At 46.8% G+C, this 19,939-nt stretch overlaps 2 protein-coding genes across 2 annotated transcripts; one reads left to right on the top strand and one right to left on the bottom strand.

Moving 5' to 3' along the window:
- Positions 1-506: 506 nt before the first annotated feature.
- Positions 507-16,656, bottom strand: Dbct (Dihydrolipoamide branched chain transacylase E2). Its single transcript, XM_089546000.1, has 10 exons — positions 16,493-16,656; positions 14,819-15,009; positions 12,508-12,692; positions 11,256-11,410; positions 9,682-9,772; positions 6,011-6,321; positions 4,862-4,939; positions 4,248-4,439; positions 3,185-3,256; positions 507-1,051 (listed from the first exon to the last, which is right to left on the bottom strand). Exons 1-10 carry the CDS (start codon positions 16,571-16,573, stop codon positions 884-886), a joined length of 1,524 nt encoding a protein of 507 aa, XP_089402126.1. The 5' UTR covers positions 16,574-16,656; the 3' UTR covers positions 507-883.
- Positions 16,657-16,883: 227 nt separating this feature from the next.
- On the top strand, positions 16,884-19,194 carry LOC149365777 (transmembrane protein 203). Its single transcript, XM_089546014.1, has one exon. The coding sequence runs from the start codon at positions 17,110-17,112 to the stop codon at positions 17,512-17,514; it is 405 nt and encodes a 134-aa protein (XP_089402140.1). The 5' UTR covers positions 16,884-17,109; the 3' UTR covers positions 17,515-19,194.
- The last annotated feature ends 745 nt before the right edge of the window (positions 19,195-19,939 follow it).

Genomic DNA, 19,939 nt, shown 5'->3' on the forward strand with positions numbered 1-19,939 from the left:
GCCTTCTCCCCCGCCCAAAAAACCGGCAGCCCAGAGAAAAGGCCCAGGGCGTCGTGTACAAAATTCCGTGTTCCGTCTGCCCGGCGTCGTACATAGGGGAAACGAAGAACTTCGCGGAAAGGATGAACCAACACAAAGCGGACGTCCGTCACATGAATCGTCAACGCAGCGCCGTGGCCGAACACTGTGAAGGGTGTGACCACCCAATTGACTTCGACAGCACCATTGTATTGGAAACGGAAGCTAACCCACGCAGGAGGCTTCTACTCGAGTCGTGGCACATACAGCAAACACGAGAGAATGTTAATCGTTCCCTGGGGACTCTCCCCTCATCCTACGTCCATGGGCTGCGGCCATTGACCCGCAGGTCCTCCACACAGGGGCTTAAAAAGCCAAGCTGCGCTCGCCCGTAGTCACACCGTGAAGAAGGGGCCGAGCCGGTCCCGAAACGTCGTGTTTTTCCTGTATTTTACTTGGTTGGCGTCACTTACCTTCTCCTAACAACAAGCAATGAGAATGCCCCTTGTGGCACTGTTACTGGTAAATTATTCCTCACAGCAGCGACCCTCAGACTTGAAAGACTTTGTTACCAGCCTTTGCTACCCACTGAACACAACACTTGGTCACTGTCGTCTATGCCCTTGTCCTTAGGAGAGGGCATGGTGCCCTGGCTTCCGTGAGTCTGCCCTTGAAGGAGACGTATTACGACATGCGCCGTTCACAAGCAGTCCAGCATCCTTGCAATGATGCCTCAAGAGTTGCTGCTGTGCGAAAGTGCTGCTCAGGTGATGACAGGACGCCGCACACAGTGCCGGCCAGCCGAAGTCTGTTCCTCGATACTGCAGACAGCCGCAGACTGCACATGTGTACACGCTGCCAAGGTCTATTTGAGATGGACCAACATGACTGCTGGCGTCTCCAGGTACATCTTCCACAAGTTCGAGAAGCGCGACATAGTTGCCCCATCGATGACCCTGTGGTCCGCCGACCAGCTGACTTGCATGATGTGGGCCTTGATTAAGTTGTCCTCAGCATCGAATCGTGGCAGCTTCTATAATATAAGAAAGGGTATTCCACATTCAGCTCTCATATGAAAACATTCATTGATCAAATAATCACCTATCATCACTTCTAGAGAGAAACAACATGGCAGGAACACAGCACCAAGGTTAGATGGCACAGGACAAGTGCTATGTGTCACTTCATGCAATGTAAAGTGGCGCTGTTCACTTCAGACTGCATACCTACCAGCTTGCCCAGTGTGCCACTATTCTACACTGGCTTAACAGAATAAAAGACAAGAATATTAAGGTACATGAGATAATCTAGTCTGATGTGAACACTTTTCCTGCTAACATCCCCATCTCTTGATAGAGATACAATAATTGCTACGTGTATGAAGCATCACAGAGAGGAACCTATTAGAATGTTAGTTTCGTTTTACCAGCAACAGCTTTTCACTGCTTGGCAGATCTTCCGTGTATAAGCACTCTTGAGGTGGCATGTGTTAGCAAGATTGAAAGCGCAGTTGAAGGCCTACTTTAGCACCCCAAGATTCTCTTGGCAGGCACAGAAATTTCCGATCCATCTATGCTAGTTGGTGCGGTGCAACTAATTAACTTTCCTAAACTCAAGGTCAGAATCAAATATGGAACCATTCACTTAGCACCAAAGCGCCCCGACATGCACTGCACACAGGCAGGCTGTGAGCAAATGTTGTTTCCACAGAAACATCAAAACAGCACATTTCTACCATCTCAAAAAGAGAGAACGCAAAAGCAGCGCGCCATTCAGCTGACAGCACACAGATGTGCTTGTTTGTCGCTTGTTCCATGCTAGGACTGTCACTGAGTGTGCCCGATTTGACTGTAACTGAATCAAAAGTGTGAAAAAAAAGAAAAGGAAGACACACTTCTGGCTTAACACCCTAGCCTTGCCATTGTGCCACTTGGGTGTTCATCTGGCTCAGTCAAACTAGTGAGCTACGATGGAAAAAATTATTTGAATCCTGATCGATGAAACAAATACCATATTTACTCGCATAATAGGCGCACTTTTTTTCCAGAAAATCCGGCTCAAAGTTCGGGGTGCGCCTATTACGCGGGGTAAAATTTCCGGAAATTTTACGACTCTCAAAATTGAACGCACCGCATAAACGCACTCGTGTACGGGCCGCACCCCGTTTTCCCGCAGAAAATACTAAAAAAAAAAAGATCCGTGTAAGGGCCGCACCGAAACTTTCCACGACCCACGCGGGAATAGCCTTCGGAATGCACGCGCCGAGGCCACTGCGATCGGCTCCGGCTGCGCGCAACGGGCGCTTGATCGTGGAGGCCACACACGCGCACAGGAGCTTCCAGACGCCACCCACGGAGGGCGCCCGAGGTAGAGCTTATCATCATCATCAACGTTTTCCTCCGCCGCGAGCTTTCGCTATCCATATCGCCATCAGCATCTCCAGCTCGTTTTTTTTTGTTTTTTTTTTGTGTTGCTGTCAAGTGCCGGGATCTGCGGCAGCGCGATAGTTCATCGTGGTTTATGGCTTTGCCCCGGAGCGTTGCTGTTTTAGCTCGACGGCCAAGCACCTTAACAGCTACACGGCTGGGAGTTTGCTCTCGAACACGGCTAGCGTGCGGCAGGTCGGAAAATACGACGTGACTGAGAAGTGCGGCAGTTGCGACTGAGGCGTCCCTAAATTTTCGTACGCGACTCCAAGCGCCGAGGTTTTCGCGGGCCTAAGTCTGCAACGTTTCCGGCTGGAGATGAAGCTTTCCAAACAGACGTTTAAAGTGAGCATCCCTGAAAACTGTGTGCGGCTGTTCTACGCGATGTCGTTGTACTACGTGCTGTGGGTTCGCAGCAGCACTAGTGAGGAATAGTAGTCAGTTCAGCAAAAACTTTGTTAAAATAAAGATTGGGGAGCGGGGGGTGGCGAGGTGTCGGCTTGCAATCGTGTAAATACAGTATTGATCACAGTGCCAAGTTCAGGGTGCGCCTTTTATAAGCAGAAATAAAAAAAATCTAATTTTTCGCGCCAAAACTAGGGGTGCGCCTATTATGCGAGTAAATATGGTAGCTGATAACACCGTCAAGGGCCTTTTTCTTGTGGCATCACCGGCAGACCTGGCAAGTCACTTCAAAAGGAATGAAAGAAAACAGTGCCACCAACCCAACCCAAACGCACCTGAATCATTCCGATCGCTCCAATGCACACCATCGGTCTAGCAATGACTGGCTTGGCATATGTTCCGCCAACCTGAAAAAGAAAAAAGATGAAATGAATGAAGAAGGTAGTCTCGAATCTAGACTGATATTCAATTCAAATGAAAGCCAAAGAAAAATTGAAGAGCCATCAACGGTAGTGTTTACTACTACACTCGTATCAAGAGAAGAGTACAGGTTAATAGCTGTAGCTACCTCATCGCCAATGGCTACTTTAACTACTGCAAGTGCCGTGAGGCACTGCTCCACAGACGAAGCATGGTGGCTTGCCAATGGTGTCAAGTACGGCCGTTAAACAATGGAAGCTGCAACATGTTAGGAAAACGTTCATCGAAACATGTCCACAGCGCCCTACGGCATGGCCAATGTATGTTGCATCAAACACTACACATGAACGCAAACTGCGTAGCAGCTTGCTCAAAGCGCCATTCAAGGTCCACTAACGACAAATCTGAACTCGTCTTTTTAACGCGGGAACTCGATCTACATGTTCCAAACATTGTTAAAAGCTTCGAATTATTGTCCTGTGCAGCCAATTTCCCTAATTTAAGTTGGATAAACGTCCGGGCTCCTGATTCAAAGTATCATATTACTACTACTACTCTTTCTGCTCACGCACGAGCCACTGGTGTGGCTGTAGCCCAAGTTGCGGCTATTTTCGGCTTGTATAGATTGCATGGGCCTACCACTTGCATTACTGCTTGGAACTCCTAGGAGATCCTAGGATACGTGTTACTGCTTGGAGCTTGACTGATGTTATTGCTGTGAGACAAAACCTGAAATTGAAACTGATTCCTTCAATGTAGTTACTCACAGGTACGAAGAACAGACTTGAGTTAGTGATACGCTACCACAAATAAAAAGGAGAGAATCAACTTGCACAGGTGTGTAATGCAGATAGCAGATCACAGAAAATTCTTTGGAAGCAAAAGTAGATTCTAAGAGAAGGGAAGCACAGTGAAGGCCATGAGTGAAGGTCAGAGGGAGAAAGGGGACCCCTGTACTGGTAGGGTGCGGAGACTTACCGCGCCAATGTTGGACAGCGTGATGGTGGCACCGGTGAGGTCGTCCTGTTGCAGCTGCCCCGCAGCCCCCAGGCTCTGGAGCCGGTTTAGGTCACCAGCAATCTCCAGGATGCTCTTGGACTCGACGTTCTTCACCACGGGAACCACCAGGCCATGGGGGGTGTCCATGGCAATGCCCACGTTGTGACAACCCTGTGCAAGGGACAGGAGTGAGGGGCATCCAAAACGCAGTAAGCTGACAAGACTTCGGAGGAAGGCACTCGGCCTGCGAAGTGAGTGAACCGAGGAAGCTGACACATAGCCACGGACATGAAATAGGAAGGACCTTACAGAACCCACTACTGCTGTTTCATTTGCAGAGAAAAGAAAGAAAGTGGAAGAAAAACAACATGGGCACAGGTCCAGAGTGAACCCATGTCCTCTGGATCTCACATGCATGCTCTTACAAGAAGCACGGAACAACACTGGCCATCTTTCCATTTGGTTTCACAGGCATTGACGCAAGATATGCGGATACATGAATTCTCGTGGCGGCATAGGTGAGACCTGATTGAAAGCAAAGAAGCTAACAGCAAGAGGGCTTAACTCCAAGGCAAGGAGAAACAGTTCCTTACCTTGATTGTGATGTTCTCAACCTTGTCGTCCACAAAGGAGTTGAGGATCGGATAGTCAAACAGCGATACAGACAGCGCCTACACACAGAACAAATCGGCAGTCCATTACTGCAGGAGATAGCAACTCAACAAGACAGAAGAGAATTCTAGACCACTGCATTTAAAACAACAGTGATTACGGCTATGCATGCGTGTAGTGGATTTCGGTGACAGTTGGCAACTGTTGATGTGTTCTGAGCCTTTCCATGTTTATTTTTACTTCGTGGACACCGAAGAAGCTGCATTTTTTCTGCCTTCAAGGGACACTGAGGACATCCTTATCCTGTTATTCTCAGTAAAAAGAGATTCTCTGGCTCTTGCTGGTTATGCAGTATATTTGGCCTCGTGCTGCCCTTACCAAGAAAACGGGTTGCCACTGTTTTGAAGTGAAAGGCTGAGTAGTGTATCCTCCGGGATCAAAGCATAAAAAGCGGCGTCGAGCATACATTTCACTAGCAAACTGGCCAGTGATGACAACGCCTGTATCTTGTTTTGGGGGCATTCTCTAGCTTATGAAAGGCCCGTTTTTAGTGAGAGTGGTCTCTTTGTCATTAGAATGCCACAGTCCACTGATACGAACTTCAGTTTGTCCGCAGTGCCTCTTTAATACCCCAAATTCCTGCGATTTGTAAAATGGATCATCATTAATTTGAACTCGCATAGCAAAACTTGGTGCTGGGCTAGCTGGTGACTCTTTCTTTGAAAGTAAAGGTAGCACTGTAAAGAACACCACAGGGCTAAAGGATGACACGACAAAAAAGAACACTTATACTTCTCTGTTGTGTTGTCTTTTCACCCTGTGGTCTTCCTTATAGCGTTACCTTTACCTTCAATGAACTCAGTTAATTTGGACATTTCAGTCTAGTGAAACTGAAGCTTTGGCCCATCAACCTCAACCTCCATGTAACTACTTCTAGCAACTTTTTATTCCCTTTCAAATTCAAACTACCGAGAGCTGAATGCATCCCACAAAAATACACCAAGGTGCCACTGTTCCCGTACTTTGATGAATAGCCATCTCCACCACTTGCAAATAATGCTTGCTGTCAACACTCGCTCAAATGAATGACAAACACCTGCAAATGGTAGGCATGAGTAGAGCAGACTGACCTTCAGAAAGAAGGGCATGTACGAGAGCCGGACGCCCACGCGGTCTGCGAGCGGCTTGAGGATCGTCCGTAGCTGGACAAGCCGCGTCACGTCCACCTCGTCGCAGTAGCCAAAGTGCGGGATGACCAAAGACTGGGCCATGGTCTTGGCCATAGCCTTGCGGATTCCCTTCACAGGCTCCACACGGTCCTCGATGGCCCGCAAGAACTTCACAGGCAGTGGCTTGGCAGGGGCCGGAGCCGGAGTCGGTTTCGGAGCTGCCGGCTTCATCGTGGCTGTGGGTGGCGCTGTCTTTGCTGGTTCTGGTGCTTCTGCACAGCCAGACATCACAAGCTATGCGAACACTGATGCCAAACTCAGTGAAAAGGCTTGCCTCGGGAAGGGTACACAGCAACGACTATCCAAGAACTGCAGAATGAGTTAGGTCAACATGAGGGATCCTAGCAAATGGAGTATGCTCTGGTTAGATATGCATTTATGTAATGACAACAGATGTCATATGTGGAAATGTTGCAACAAATGTGTCCTACAAAACTCCACAGAACAGAAGCTGTGGAAAGTACAGTAAAGGGCACAGCTAATCAGGCTGAGCCCCTATTCTAAACTGCAATATGGCCGATCCTATGTAAACGGCAGCCGTGCTCTCACCAAACCACTACCTGGAGGTTCGAAATGTCTTTTTTGGCTGCACACAGAAATTAGAACAAAAAAACGCAGCATAGACACTGCCCTATTCATAAAGATCACTTGCATGGTGACAATGTACAGAGGTGAGAACAGCCAATGCTTACACCTTGCGCGGGTGGCTAGAAATCATCAATGTGCATTTTTTCTGTGCTCGTACAACACTGCCGATAAGAGATAAGACACTGCAACATAAACTATTGCAAGAAAACGATGAAATGATGAAACGATTGCAGCAAGAAAATGATGAAACCGCAAGAAAAAGGAAGACACTGGATGACTACAGTACAAGTACTTGTGTTTACTGATATAACATTATATTTCACACCAAAAAACAAAAACACAGATGTTGGAAAATAGCTAAAGCAAAACTAGTGGCTGGCTCATGATGACATCGCGATCCAGCCCTGCTGTCTGTTTTCACCATGTTTGTATTGTTTAATTAAGATGACGCTGACATCATGAGCCAAGCAACCCTTGCTTCTGCTGTTTTCTGATGTTTGTGCATGAAATTGACTGTGGGAGTCAATGCTCTTTCAAAAAATTGGAGGGAACACTAAAGCTCCGCCTTAAAGGGCCCCTGCCCACCCCCTGGTAGCAGACACTCTCTACCTCTCTTTGAGCGAGCCTCCTCTCCTTCCGTTCCCTCCTCGAAATTTTTCTCTCCCGCTCCTCGTCAAGTAGGCTCGGCAAGGCAAAATCACCCCTTCCTTCTCCGATGTAAGCCGGAGGCGTGGTGTCTGTGGAGTGCGTCACTACATCATGGCCCCGCCTTCAATAGAATTCTTTTCTTGGTTTTTGCTGCTGGGTCTGTTCGAGGGGGGGGGGGGGGGGGGGGGGCGCTGCGGGCGCGCACACTAAACGATCGAGAGGCGCGATCGGCTCGACCACCTAGACTTGTTAGCGAGCGCATCCTTTCATACATCTGTTTGTCATTCCCAGTTAGCCAGCCACCTTTTCATTTTTTTTAGGCCTCCCCACCGCTTCACGAGCGGAGGGGCGGAAGTCGGTTCTGTTCGAAACACACGGTGAAGTGCGGACCCGGCAACCGCCCGTTTGCTTTTCTTCATGTGTGTTTGTGTTCTGTATGTTTGTGTCTTTTATCCACTCCGAAGCCCATGTCGTTCATTGGAGTCAAGCTGTACGCAAGGTGCATGAAGGATAAGCAGTGTCTGTGCGGAGCTGTCATGTGGGCGAGCGAGGGAAAGGCTCTGCTGCACTAGTAATTAAAACCTTGTTTTGGGGGGCTTGCATACAAGAAAAAAAAACTGAGAAGGGAGCGCGCACGCAGAGCGTCTCGTGACGTGATCATGGCGGGGGGGCGAACCAACTCCCTCAGTTTTACTATTTTTTACTTTTTATGGCTAGGGTTCAAGGCTGTCGCCGCACGCTCCCTCCGCAGTTTTTTTTTTTTTTTGTTCCTTCATGCGGGTTTGTAGGCATGAGCCAGAACAGAAGGCGCTGCGGAAAGCGTTGTGCAGACGACGCGACGCCAAGGCTACGCCCAACCTTCTCCCGTCAGTCAGAACGATGCACCAATGGAGTGCCTTTAGCGAAAGTAACCCCCCATGACGTCAACGGGGTTCAGAGTAGTGGGGCGGGCCGTTTTTGTTGAAGGAAAGAACGAGCGGGCTTTGATTTGAATTTTCGCAGCTTTTCGGGGCGCGCATGGCTCTAGTATTTTGCAGAGGTTATCTTCGATGCCTCATCTATGCAGTGGGCTTGTTTTTCAAAAATGTCCGGACCCTGGGCAGTGGCCCTTCAAGCGTATGACGGGATAGCGTTGATGTGTGTGACGCGATAGCCCATACATGCGGAATTGGTCATTCCTGAATTCACATTCAGTGATCCCTCGGAGTCCTCATACCACTCCTGGTGCAGTGGTGCAGAGGTTAAGAGATGCGCCACTACCCTGCGATGGCAGGTGCTCCCAGCGGTGGGCCTTGTGGAGCCCAGGTTGCTCTTCTCAAGCAACCTCTTACGAGCAGTCATTAATATAACTGCCACCTGCCACAGCGGTGAGTTTGCTCACAATCTGGTGTGCACACCACAAGGTCTCGTGACCTAGGCGGTCCACTGCGGTTCATTCTCCGGGGATATTTTTTGCTCACAATGCTGACGCCGGATTTTCTGCAGAACGGGAGCCTTAATGCTCTCACGTTAATAAACACCGATAGGTGTCCACCGAATCTACCTTCTTTTTTTCTTGTGGTTCTATCTTTTTCCTGCTCATCCAGACAACTCCCGTGGAAAATAAAGAAAGCAATTAGGAACTGAACATAGCTGTGCCGTCTTCAGACTAACAATTTTGCTGATGCTGGACAATTAATGAACATGTCACACTGTTCCTTACGTTACTGTAGTGCTGATCTGTGCCGTTGTGCAGATTTGCAATGATAGATTGGGACACTTTCAAATGCAGCCCATTTACAAATGTAAACTAGCCTCCATCTTTCACTGCATATTCAAGCAAGCCCTTTGGAGAAGTGAATGCACTGGCCAACAGTTGCAAGTTTCCAAACGGCGGCACGAGGCAAGACAGTAGCCAAATAGCTGAGTCAGGATTTTCTGCCAGTTAGCATCACGCATTCACACTATGGACTAGGCTAGCATATTCTTTATTTATGGGCACATGTGCACCAAATTTGCACTTTTGTGCATATTTAGTTCTTGATCGGCCACTTCCAAGCAGGAAACATTTTTGTCCTGGAACATACATGTATAGTTTCTGTTTACTAGGGAGAGTATACTACTACATTTTTTTTTTTAGAGGAAACTTAGCCACTGAACAATGTAACTTCTGGAAAACTTGCCATGTAGAAATTATATACACAGCCCCAATGTAAGCTACAACAGATTAATGAATATTCTAGGCCCATGAAAATCGAAGCCAGCTTCTCATAATGCAGTGTAACAAAACCAGCACAAGACGCCTGGTGACACCACCCAACGGCAACCCAAACAAACAGCCAGAGAGGACGACTCACTTGGAGCTTGCTTGAGTTCAATGTAACGCAGGACATCTTCCTTCAAGATGCGGCCATCCTTGCCAGTGCCCTTGACGTCCAAAAGGCGTATCTGTGTATAGGAAGGGCAGTGAAGAAGATGACACGGCCTCAAAAAACTCCACATTCACAGCAACTGCGTGCTCCTCGTGCATATCATTGCGGCCATTGCAAGACTTTAACAGCAAATCTCTGTCAAGAACTGGTGGAGTTTAAATTGGGGAGCATCATATCCAAGCCTCACCTTGGAAGTGAAAGCGGAGATGAAATTTCACACTAACACAGGTGCTATGTAAGGAATGTTAGCAGTCCACAGTAAGGCCAAGGCCATGCTGAAATACATAGCCTCATACTGTTTGTACTGAAGTGGGTGTAACTTGGATGCAACAAAGGCAGCAAGATGGAAATGGATGCAGAAATAACTCCCTTAAGATTGCTGACTGAGATTCACTAAAACATCAATAACTTACTAGAGCAAAGGCAGATAGATAGATTCGTTAAAAATGCCAGCAGTTTTCCTAAGGAAGTGAAAATACACTGACCAGTAAGCTGGGAAAAGTAAAGGTGCCAACAAACCACACACACACACACAAGACAAGAGAACAGGACGGAGCGCCACTGTGAGCGGCGCTTTAGTTTTACAATGAATTACCAACTCGCCCAGCAAGAAGTTCTCTTAAAGGTGCACTGAAGAGGAATCTGAACTCGTCTTTTTGCCGCGGGAACTCGATCTACACGTTCCGAGCATTCTTAGAAACTTCGACTTATTGCCCTGTGTGGCCGATTTCCCTAATTAAATCGAATTAACGCCCGGCTCCCGCCTTTTTTTTCAATTCTCCCTCGTACGGTGGGCAGAGTCGACCAACGCGCGGAGTGCCTTTCACCCAGTCCCGTGACGGCTTGCCGCTCTGCCATCAGCGGAGTAATACGTAGTAGTCTGTAGAAGCAAATAGTCCGTGCGTATTTTTATTTCTGTGGGCTTATTTTGCGGTTATATTATCTGCAAATGAAACTAATTATTCGTGGAAACCTAAAAAACAAAATGAAGCGAAAGCAAAGCCTCCACGGAGCTGGCTGAAAGGCACTCCCCACGTTGGTCGACTCCGCCCACCGTACGAGGGAGAATTAAAAAGAAAAAGGCGGGAGCCAGGCGTTAATTCGATTTAATTAGGGAAATTGGCCACACAGGGCAATAAGTCGCAGTTTCTAAGAATGCTAGGAACGTGTAGATCAAGTTCCCGCGACAAAAAGACGAGTTCAGATTCCTCTTCAGTGCACCTTTAAGTAAGCTGGGAGGCATGCGGCAGCAACTTGGTACACTCAAGTAGGCTCCCGCAGGTCACTAACTCAATGAGTGGATATAAATAACTGAATTTGAGAGCCCAGGCAGAATTTCCTTCACCGTAGACAACTATAGTAAAGTCATTAGGAGAGCAAGCCCATGTCAAAATGCTAGCTTCCATATTTGGTAGCCAGTTTTTATGCTCAGTATGTCACGCTGTCACAGCAGTGGGCGTCAAGTGGTCCAACAAGCATAAGAGAGGCCTTCCACTCACGTTGTTCTCCATGGCAATCCGTCGAACCGCTGGCGTTGTGAGCACCTTGTCACCGAAGGCACCACCAGATTCACCGCTAGCCAACTCCAAGGACTGCCCCTCAACACTTTGAGATCCAATGTCCTGGTCCTGAACTTCATCGTCATCCGACGAACCTGGCCACAGGCGAGGCATTCAAGCAAAGCTCAAGTCAGAGCCACTAGGTGACTGCTGTCCACTGCTAATAAACTCAGCCCCCAAAAAGGGCGTTGATGACTACACGTGACCCTTGCTGGCTGCCAGAAGGGCTCAGGAATGTTTTGGTCAGGCTTTTCTCAGTGTTTCTTTCAATGCCTCACCAGATTTGAGTGGCCTTTGCTGTGCTGCTGAAGCTTAAGTCACACCATTATGCAGTTTCTTTGCAAGATTGGATATAGAAGTATGCTCACAAATGCAGCATTGAAAAAAACGGACGAAGCTGGATTTTGATGTGTATTCACATTGGATGATTGACATTCAGCTGACCACTTCTGAATGCAAACATAAAAAAATGGCTGAGGCTTAGCTAAGGTTAAGCCTTGTCAGATGCGAAGCATATTGATGGCTAGGCTTGGTAATACATGGCTTTCCTTGGTTGAATACTTGGTCATTTTAATACAACCACTAGAAGCCTTCGTCGTGGGGGAAGACAACGGCATGGCTACAGCGGAACGCTGACTAACCCCGAGACGCGCGTTGGGTGAGCGCCTGGATTGCCACGGAAGCCGCGTCCGCCTGCCCGGTGGAGCGAGCGTTTCACCTACACCGAGTGTGAACGCGCGTTCGAAATGCGCGGGAATGCCGCTCGAGGACATTCCGGCGTCTGTGCGATGGCATCATTCTCCCTCTCCCAGCGCGTGACGGCGATCTGTCGTGACGTCATCGTGTCACGTGGTTGGTCGCGTACAGCTCCGAGCGACGGCGCGAGGTGGGGGACCTGTTTCTCATCTGTCATGACGTCATCGTGTCACGTGGTGTGACGTCATCGTGTCACGTGGTTGGACGCGTACAGCCACGGTGACGGCGTGGGGCATAGCTCTAGCAATATGCTTCGCATAAAAGATGCCAACCACACAATCTGTGCCAGACCCAAGAGTGCACTGCAAGTGCAATGAGCAGATTTCTTTTTATAGAGCAGAAATATAAGACCCAGTTTCAGCAATTCATGCCTGCAACAGCACACACTGGGTGGATGCAATGCAAAGGTTTGGAAACAAGATAGAAAGTGGCTCACTTAGTGAGTCGTCATCCACTTCAATGTCGACAAGAGGCGAGCCAACTTTGCATATGTCATCGACTTCGTGGTAGAGCTTCTTGATTCGTCCATCATATCGACTTGTTATTGTCACCGATGCCTTGTCACTCTGCACTTCACAGATGCTGTCAAACTGGTTCACTGTGTCACCTTGTTTGACGTACCTGGAGTAGGCACCGCATAGTGGACTGGTTAGTACAAAACTATGCAGGGATTGGCTGCAGGACAGAGGAAGTACGGCCCTTTCATCATGCACACAGTCTTTGTGCCCTAGTGAATGCAAAAAAGAAGCCCTTTAGCAGTGGTGAACGTGAACAGAGATTACCCCGTTTTAAGGAATAAGTGCTGTCCTTCAGCATATCCTGGTGATCTCTGGTGTCTATTCAATGTATCAGGTATAAAAAAAAAATGGGGTAAATGCTCTGGTGTTCGCATAGTGTGCATGTGCTAGCCACAAGAAAATGGAAGAGTGGGGGGTAACCTACTCTTCCAGGTCTACCCAGAAGGTATGCAAATATAGGTCTCCTCCCTGTTCTTTACAACATTATTCTTCCAAGATCCGCTTTCGAGGCACTAAACCCTATGCAGACCATGGAAAAAATTAGTGAGTGTTGGCTAGGCTGACGTATTCAGTGGATGTACTTCTATTTGGTGGCGTTGAAAGCACTCGGTATCTGTGTTTACAGCTTCACTGAAAATAAAATGCTGTGGAGGACAGGCAAAGCTGTCTTCCAAATTTTAAGCCCACTCTACAAGGATATAGGCTGCAGTAAAAGTGGGTGCACAGAAGGAATTGTGCTACAAGCACCAGTTTTTGATGGTTCTGGACAGAGTTCTGGATGCACAAGTATGGTGGCCACAATGGTGCCAGAACACGCCGGCAGAAGATTAAACACATAATGTTGTCCTAAAAAACTCCAGTAAGCACTCCGGTAAGCAAGGTTGTTTGCACGGCACAGTTGCACTCAAGGTCACCTGCGACTATAATGAAGCAATGGCTATAATGAATAGATAGATGGAACTGCCTGACTTCGCTATGAGGTTCAACCATACCACAGCATGAACGAAATGGCAATAAAACATTTCTGCTATGGACAACCACTTTTAATGCTCTGCCTCGTTTCCAAGACCTCAGCAATACGTGTTCAAGGAATCGCCAAACAGGATCAGTCCTAACACAAAGAAATAGATTCCCCTCTGCTTCCCTCCCCAACACTGACAATCAGGCAAACAACAAGAATTATTCTTTTTTTTTTTTACATTCAAGAAAAGCATACAAGTGTGCATTCATTAAGGGCTCAGTTGTAATACTTAACCTTTTTTTCAGCTGGTAAAACTAATCTTACAGAATAAAATGCAGAAAGCATGTCTTTTTTTTATGTGAACTCTTGCCTACCTTAGCCGAAATCAATAATTCTATGCTCGTGAAAAACTACACCAGTAATATCCACGCACATGCATGTGCAACAACACTTTCCTATTTTCACTCGATAATGTGTAAGAAATGTCGGAATGCAACATTAAAGGCATCACCGCATTCTAATCACAGAGCGACCACTCTCCCCAAAAATGCGGTTTCTGTAACATAGAAAAGACCATAAAAAGAAACATATATGTCGCTATCACCTCCTGATTTTGCAATTTAACTGGTGCATTGACACAGAATTTTGGAATGATTCCAGAGGCTACGCAATGCCATCATAACAGTGATCACAGAGCCCTTTTCGGCGTAGACATCACGAGATTGACTTGAGTGGCCGCAAATTTTTTACATGCAGTTTTCTTAGCAATAATCGTGTCTCCTGCTGCGAAACAAATATCAACATACCCGGAAAGAGCCAAATAATCATTTTTTCTCATGGAGAACAATAACTGGATGGAGTTGCCCTCATGCCTATGTGTACTATCACCCACAAGCATAATCAGAATATGAAAGCAATTTTAAATATTCTTCAGTCAATGACCTAACATAACACACAGAAGATGACAGGCAAGGAATGTTTCCCAAATGTGCTTGCTTCTACAGGTTGATTGATTGATTGATTTATTGGGGTTTAACGTCCCAAAGCGACCCAGGCTATGAGGGACACCGTAGTGAAGGGCTCCGGAAATTTCGACCACCTGGGGTTCTTTAACGTGCACTGACATCACACAGTACACGGGCCTCAGGTCTCAGGGATATCAGGTTTCAAGCAATAAAATTTCAAAGCTGCTCCGTTGCATTTGCAGCCAATAGTAGCGACATAGCCGAAGTGATCAGAAGTGAGGAAAATGAAATGGTCACACCAACCATTCTTTGATTGTAACCTCGCTGATGCCCTCGCCAATGTCGGACAGCTTGAATGCCACGACCTCTTGCAGCCACGAAGTGGTGTGCAGGGCACGTGATGACGAGGCCAGGTGAGACCGGACGTGAGGCACCGCCAGTCGACGCGGGACACAGCTTGCTGCTCGAGGAGTGTGCAAACTGCGTCTAGAGTGCTGCAGAGGTGCCAGCATGTCAGTGGCTGTCTCCAGTATGTAGCACTGGCATAACAGAATGAATAATGTCAAATGAAAATGCACTAAACCTATTCTAGTTGAACAGATGAGCAAAAGGCTTCCTGATTATCACTATCATCATCAACACCAACCAGTCTAGTACCAGAGCTCTTTGATCTAAAGAGCTCTGGTGCAGTACAACGGCCTCTCTTACTGGTCCCAGTTGACCATTTCCTGCACTGGCAGTCATCCGTACCCAGCAAGCTTCCTAATTCATATTGCCATTCAACTCTTCACTGCTCGCAATAACATTTCCCTTCCCTTGATGTATGCTCCCGTGCTTTAAGAGACCAACTCTGCTTTTAGGAAATATTTTATTTACTCGCACTAACACCTAGAAACAAAACAGTTTACCCACTCGAGGTATGACGGCGAAAAGCATATCTGGTCAGACTGATTTAAGGAACAATTTCCCAGTTGATTCCAGTTGGCTCCCAGCTGAGTTCCAGTTGCTGCCAACTGGAATCCAACTGGAATCAACTGGGAAACTGTTCCTTAAACCAGTTTGACCAGTTACGATTATTGACAAATAGTTTAGCATTTTGTTGTTTTGGCTGATGCATCTGCACTAATTTTATACATTTCGAACATAGCATCATGAGTTCAATTAAACTTTAACTTAGATATGCGCGCAGTGAACAGCGTCGTATATAATACACAGACATCCCAAGGCGCTTGTCACATCTGGGGACAAATCCCGGCCGGATTTATGATTCGTGCCTTTTCTGTCATCAAACCTACGAACCGGTGCGGCCTGAAGAAAGATGTAAATATTTTCAAGTGACAGGGACAAATTAAAGCTTTCGTTAGAAGAAGCGCCGCACTTTCCGCGTCACTTAAAACTGACCGAAAACATTATCAGAGTCAGATTAGCGAAACAATGCGGACACAACATTTGAGTTTACTTCGAAAGTCCTTTGAAATAAACACTGACCACATTTTCACAGGCAGCACTAAGATCGGCACGTGTGCTATGCAACACCAAAAATAGCGTAGACCACTGAATCAACAAGCAAAAGGTGCGACATTTTCTACACTTAAAAAAAAAATTATGGCACTGGAAGTTCGTGCACTTCGTTCAACAAGATAGTAAGATGTCGCCCAAATATACCGTACGCGAAAGCTTCCGTCCATACATCATCAGTAGCCGGTAATTCCAACATTAGCCTGTCTGTCAGTTTCCGACGTTTAGTTCATGCAAGAAAAGGGCATCGAACCCGTCAAAACAAATGTGGACGATAAGAAGCGCGGCTACGGTGGCGTGATTATCCGTAGCGCGTGAGACGAGCAACCTAGGAAATCAGCAGATGTTACGCCGGATACCTCGTCAATCGCTTCAGGCGAGTGCACCGTCTGCGCGCCCGAATCCCCTCATCGCTGTCCACTAAGCTTTAGACGTCTACAGAATAAATAAGCAGGTCACCCATTTTGACGCCTGGTGCCGAACTTCGCGGGGAACGATCTTGAAATCCCTGGGAATCAGCCGAATGAAGACCGCTGCCATGCTCGCGATGGTAAACGCAGCAGTTCAGTTGTACGGCGGCAGCCAACACGCCACCACTCGCCGTCTGCATCGGCGCAGATACAAACCGGCTTGTTTACTTGTTTCATCGTCAATGCGAAAGTGAACCATAAAAAAGGTAGAAGTTTTTTCAATCCTCAATTCTGAAATCAAAGAGAAGTTTCTTGAAAACAAGCAAAGTTTCACAATAAGTCAATTAGGTTCGACAGTTATTTCTGCATTTTTTTTCTTTCGTTTGAAAGATTTGTTTCGCCGTTTTGGCTTTGCTTGGCTAGGATACTCCATTGTGTATCCGAATCCAGTAACGAAGCCGCCTCAACAAGATAAACAAATCATGTGCTTCATCGCGAGCGGGCGAGAAATGCGAGCTGTACCGCGACTTCCGCCAGACTTTTTCCGTTCTAATGTGACGACGAGGTAACTCGACCCTTCGTGAAGACATGCCGCTTCTGCTACTGAAGAGGTACAGGATTGCCTCCGACTATCCTCGCTGAGGAACCAAGGGACGCCTCATCGCCATGTTCAAGCTGAAGGAGTTGGCCCGATGGCTGGGCATGACGGTGTTCGAGATGTTCGTGCACCTCGTCTCCATCACTCTGTTCTCGGTCATGGTCGTCCTGAAGCTGGACAGGGCCTTCGACGTGTCCTGGTGGACGGTGTTTGTATCGCTGTTCATATGCGACGGCTTGAACGCCTACTTCTGCGTCATCGTGTTCATACGGCAGTACATCGAAGGCGTCTACAAGGCGGGAGCGTTTCGGGCTGTGTGGAGCTTCATGCAACTGCTGCTTATGTTCCTATTCAAGCTGCTGCTGTGTCTCAAGGCTGAAGGGCAGAAGAGTAGCCTCGTCTACTCGGAAGTGTTTGCGCCGCTATTCATCCTCCTCATGCTTGTCATGGTGCGGGCCTGTCATCTGCACTGACGCCCTGACGCTGCCTGTCAGACGCTTGGACGACGTCGAGTCGGAGGTCGCGTTCGTCTGTGGCTGTGCCCTCTGCTTTATTGTCAGCGCCCATTGTCTTTCTCTGTACATAGCTACCGAACGTACTTCTGTTTTTGTTTCGTCGAATTAATTTATTTCGTCAGTTGCGTCCTATTGTTCGATATTTTAAATTTTCGCTCGCTAATGAAGTGAAGTGCTTGATAATTAGCTGCTTTTATTTTAGATTGGCGCGCCTACTTACAACGGAAAAGCAGTGCTGTGTAAATGAGCTTAACGCAGTGCAACTAATCTCTTTATCTGCACTGACAGCTGCAAAACCATGGTGAGAATGTGCTACGTAATGTGGGGCAGGTGTGTTTCCTTAAAGAGAACTATAGGAGTTGCCTTTTTATTGTGCATAAAGGCAATTTATTCCAGTTAATGCCTCTGTTAAAATCAAGGCATGTGCCAACCACACCACTCAATAACTAAGTCCTTGACAGTTATATCCAATAAAGCTCCTTTTCGTATGGCACATGTATTATACGAAGGTTTTTGGTGTTTTTTTTTTTCAAAACTGCAGCTCCTGGCAGTGGTTTTCGGATCTGAAATTCCATCTGCATTACATGTGGCCTACTACTTTATCACAGGTGATTGTGAGCTACTTACATCATTATCAGCTCAGTCTGTTATGCATGAGGCTAATCACTTGCAAATCTTCTGTGCAGACAAATCACCTCTTTAGTGCTGGTCAGTATACAACAGGCTAATGTCTTCTACCCATTTTGTCCTTTGGTGTTTTGTATCACACCCTGCACTAACTAGCTTGCAATGGTACCTTTATCAACTGACTCTTGAAAACTTCAAGCCTGTCACGTGGAAGCACTTACACAAAGTCGGACGATACTGAGTGAAGACAGCAGGCGTTCAACAAATATGTAAATATTATAGAGAAATTTAGTATTGCAGGCTTTGCGTAATTGCGTGCATAGTAGTACAGCAGGTCCAGAGTGCGCATGCACAGAATGCTAACGGTGAAATAGCGTTAGCGTGCTCACGCAGTTTTCAGAAGTTAGCGTTCGGCTTTTGAACCCTTAGCGTGAAAACATGGCGGCGTCCTTCCAAGCGAGAGCCGCCCGCTTCAGCTGACTCAGCAGTCCTTGAGATTCTAGTCCACATGTTTACAGGCAACTACTGGTGTTTTTTTCTTTTTGCTATGACTTACGTTGCTTCGACGATAAAGTTTAAGCTGCAGTTCAGCCCAGTTTTTGAGATATGTTATCGATTCTGCAGCGCTCAAGCCTATTGGGATCTCAAGCCACGCTGCTACCGTCTGCAACTGTCCGAAACGTAACACAAGCGTCCGGAACAAAACAAAAATAGATTTTGAGCTTTTTAGCGGTGTTTTATGTACTTAAATGATGTAAGACAACAATTTATAATAAATTTACGAAAGTTTTTTAAACATTAGATGCATGTGATGGAAAATATTCTTGCTCGGACGGTTTGTAGTTAACATTGCCTTGGCTAGATGGTGCCACTGTTATGCGTTTTTATTTCACTTTATTTCAATTTATGAGTCATTTTGCTGGCAGAAATAAGAGCTGCTGTAATAATTGGCTTAAAAGACTATGAATTATTATATTTTGGCAAGTTAGTGGGAGTGGCGACCGTTTTAGAAGGACCTTTCCCTCCATGAAAAGCAGATCGCGTTTAATGTTTTGAGAATGCTATACTAAAACTGTCTTTGGGAATAAGTTGCTTGCGGCAGGCTAACATAATTTCCCTTAGGTCCGCTATCACGCTAACGCTATACTTAAACTCTCTATTGTTAGACGTGAAGACTGTTGTTGCAATCTTTTTTCCGACAACAGCTGCAAAGAGGAAGCTTTTCTTCCTCCACAGCACTTCCAACCAAGAGACATTAGGAAAGTGCCCACAATGTGCAGTTTAGTTCGGATGTAATGGTTCATATAAATCAGCCAGGGCCTTACGCATATTTGTTCCTTGCCTTTAATCATCGACTGTGGCTGTATTCTTAATCCATGCATTGTTGTTTCCTAGCTCTTGTGAATTTGACTAACGAAGATATCAGCATGCTAGTGCAAGAATGGCACATAGGATGGGTAGAAAAACGATGTAGATGCAGCTATCTGTTTGTGGATTGGTACGCCAAGTATGATGCGTGCCCATATGTCGGCCATTGGAGGCGAACATATTTGTGGCATCTTCTTAGTGATCCAAAAGAAGAGAACAAGCTATTGAGCTGAACTAATCTATTTCAAACATATGTTCGTCTAGGCTATGTCAGTGCTAGTTATCTGTTCTCGTGTCTGCATTACCTTCCGCTCCCATTGTTGTGGCATTGTGGTAGCGTCACTGCTTGGAATATGCAGCACATCATTTGGCTTGCCTCAAAGCAAGA

This window comes from Amblyomma mixtum, chromosome 1 (genome assembly GCF_055824585.1).
Source record: "Amblyomma mixtum isolate Tamu chromosome 1, ASM5582458v1, whole genome shotgun sequence".
NCBI lineage: Eukaryota > Metazoa > Arthropoda > Arachnida > Ixodida > Ixodidae > Amblyomma > Amblyomma mixtum.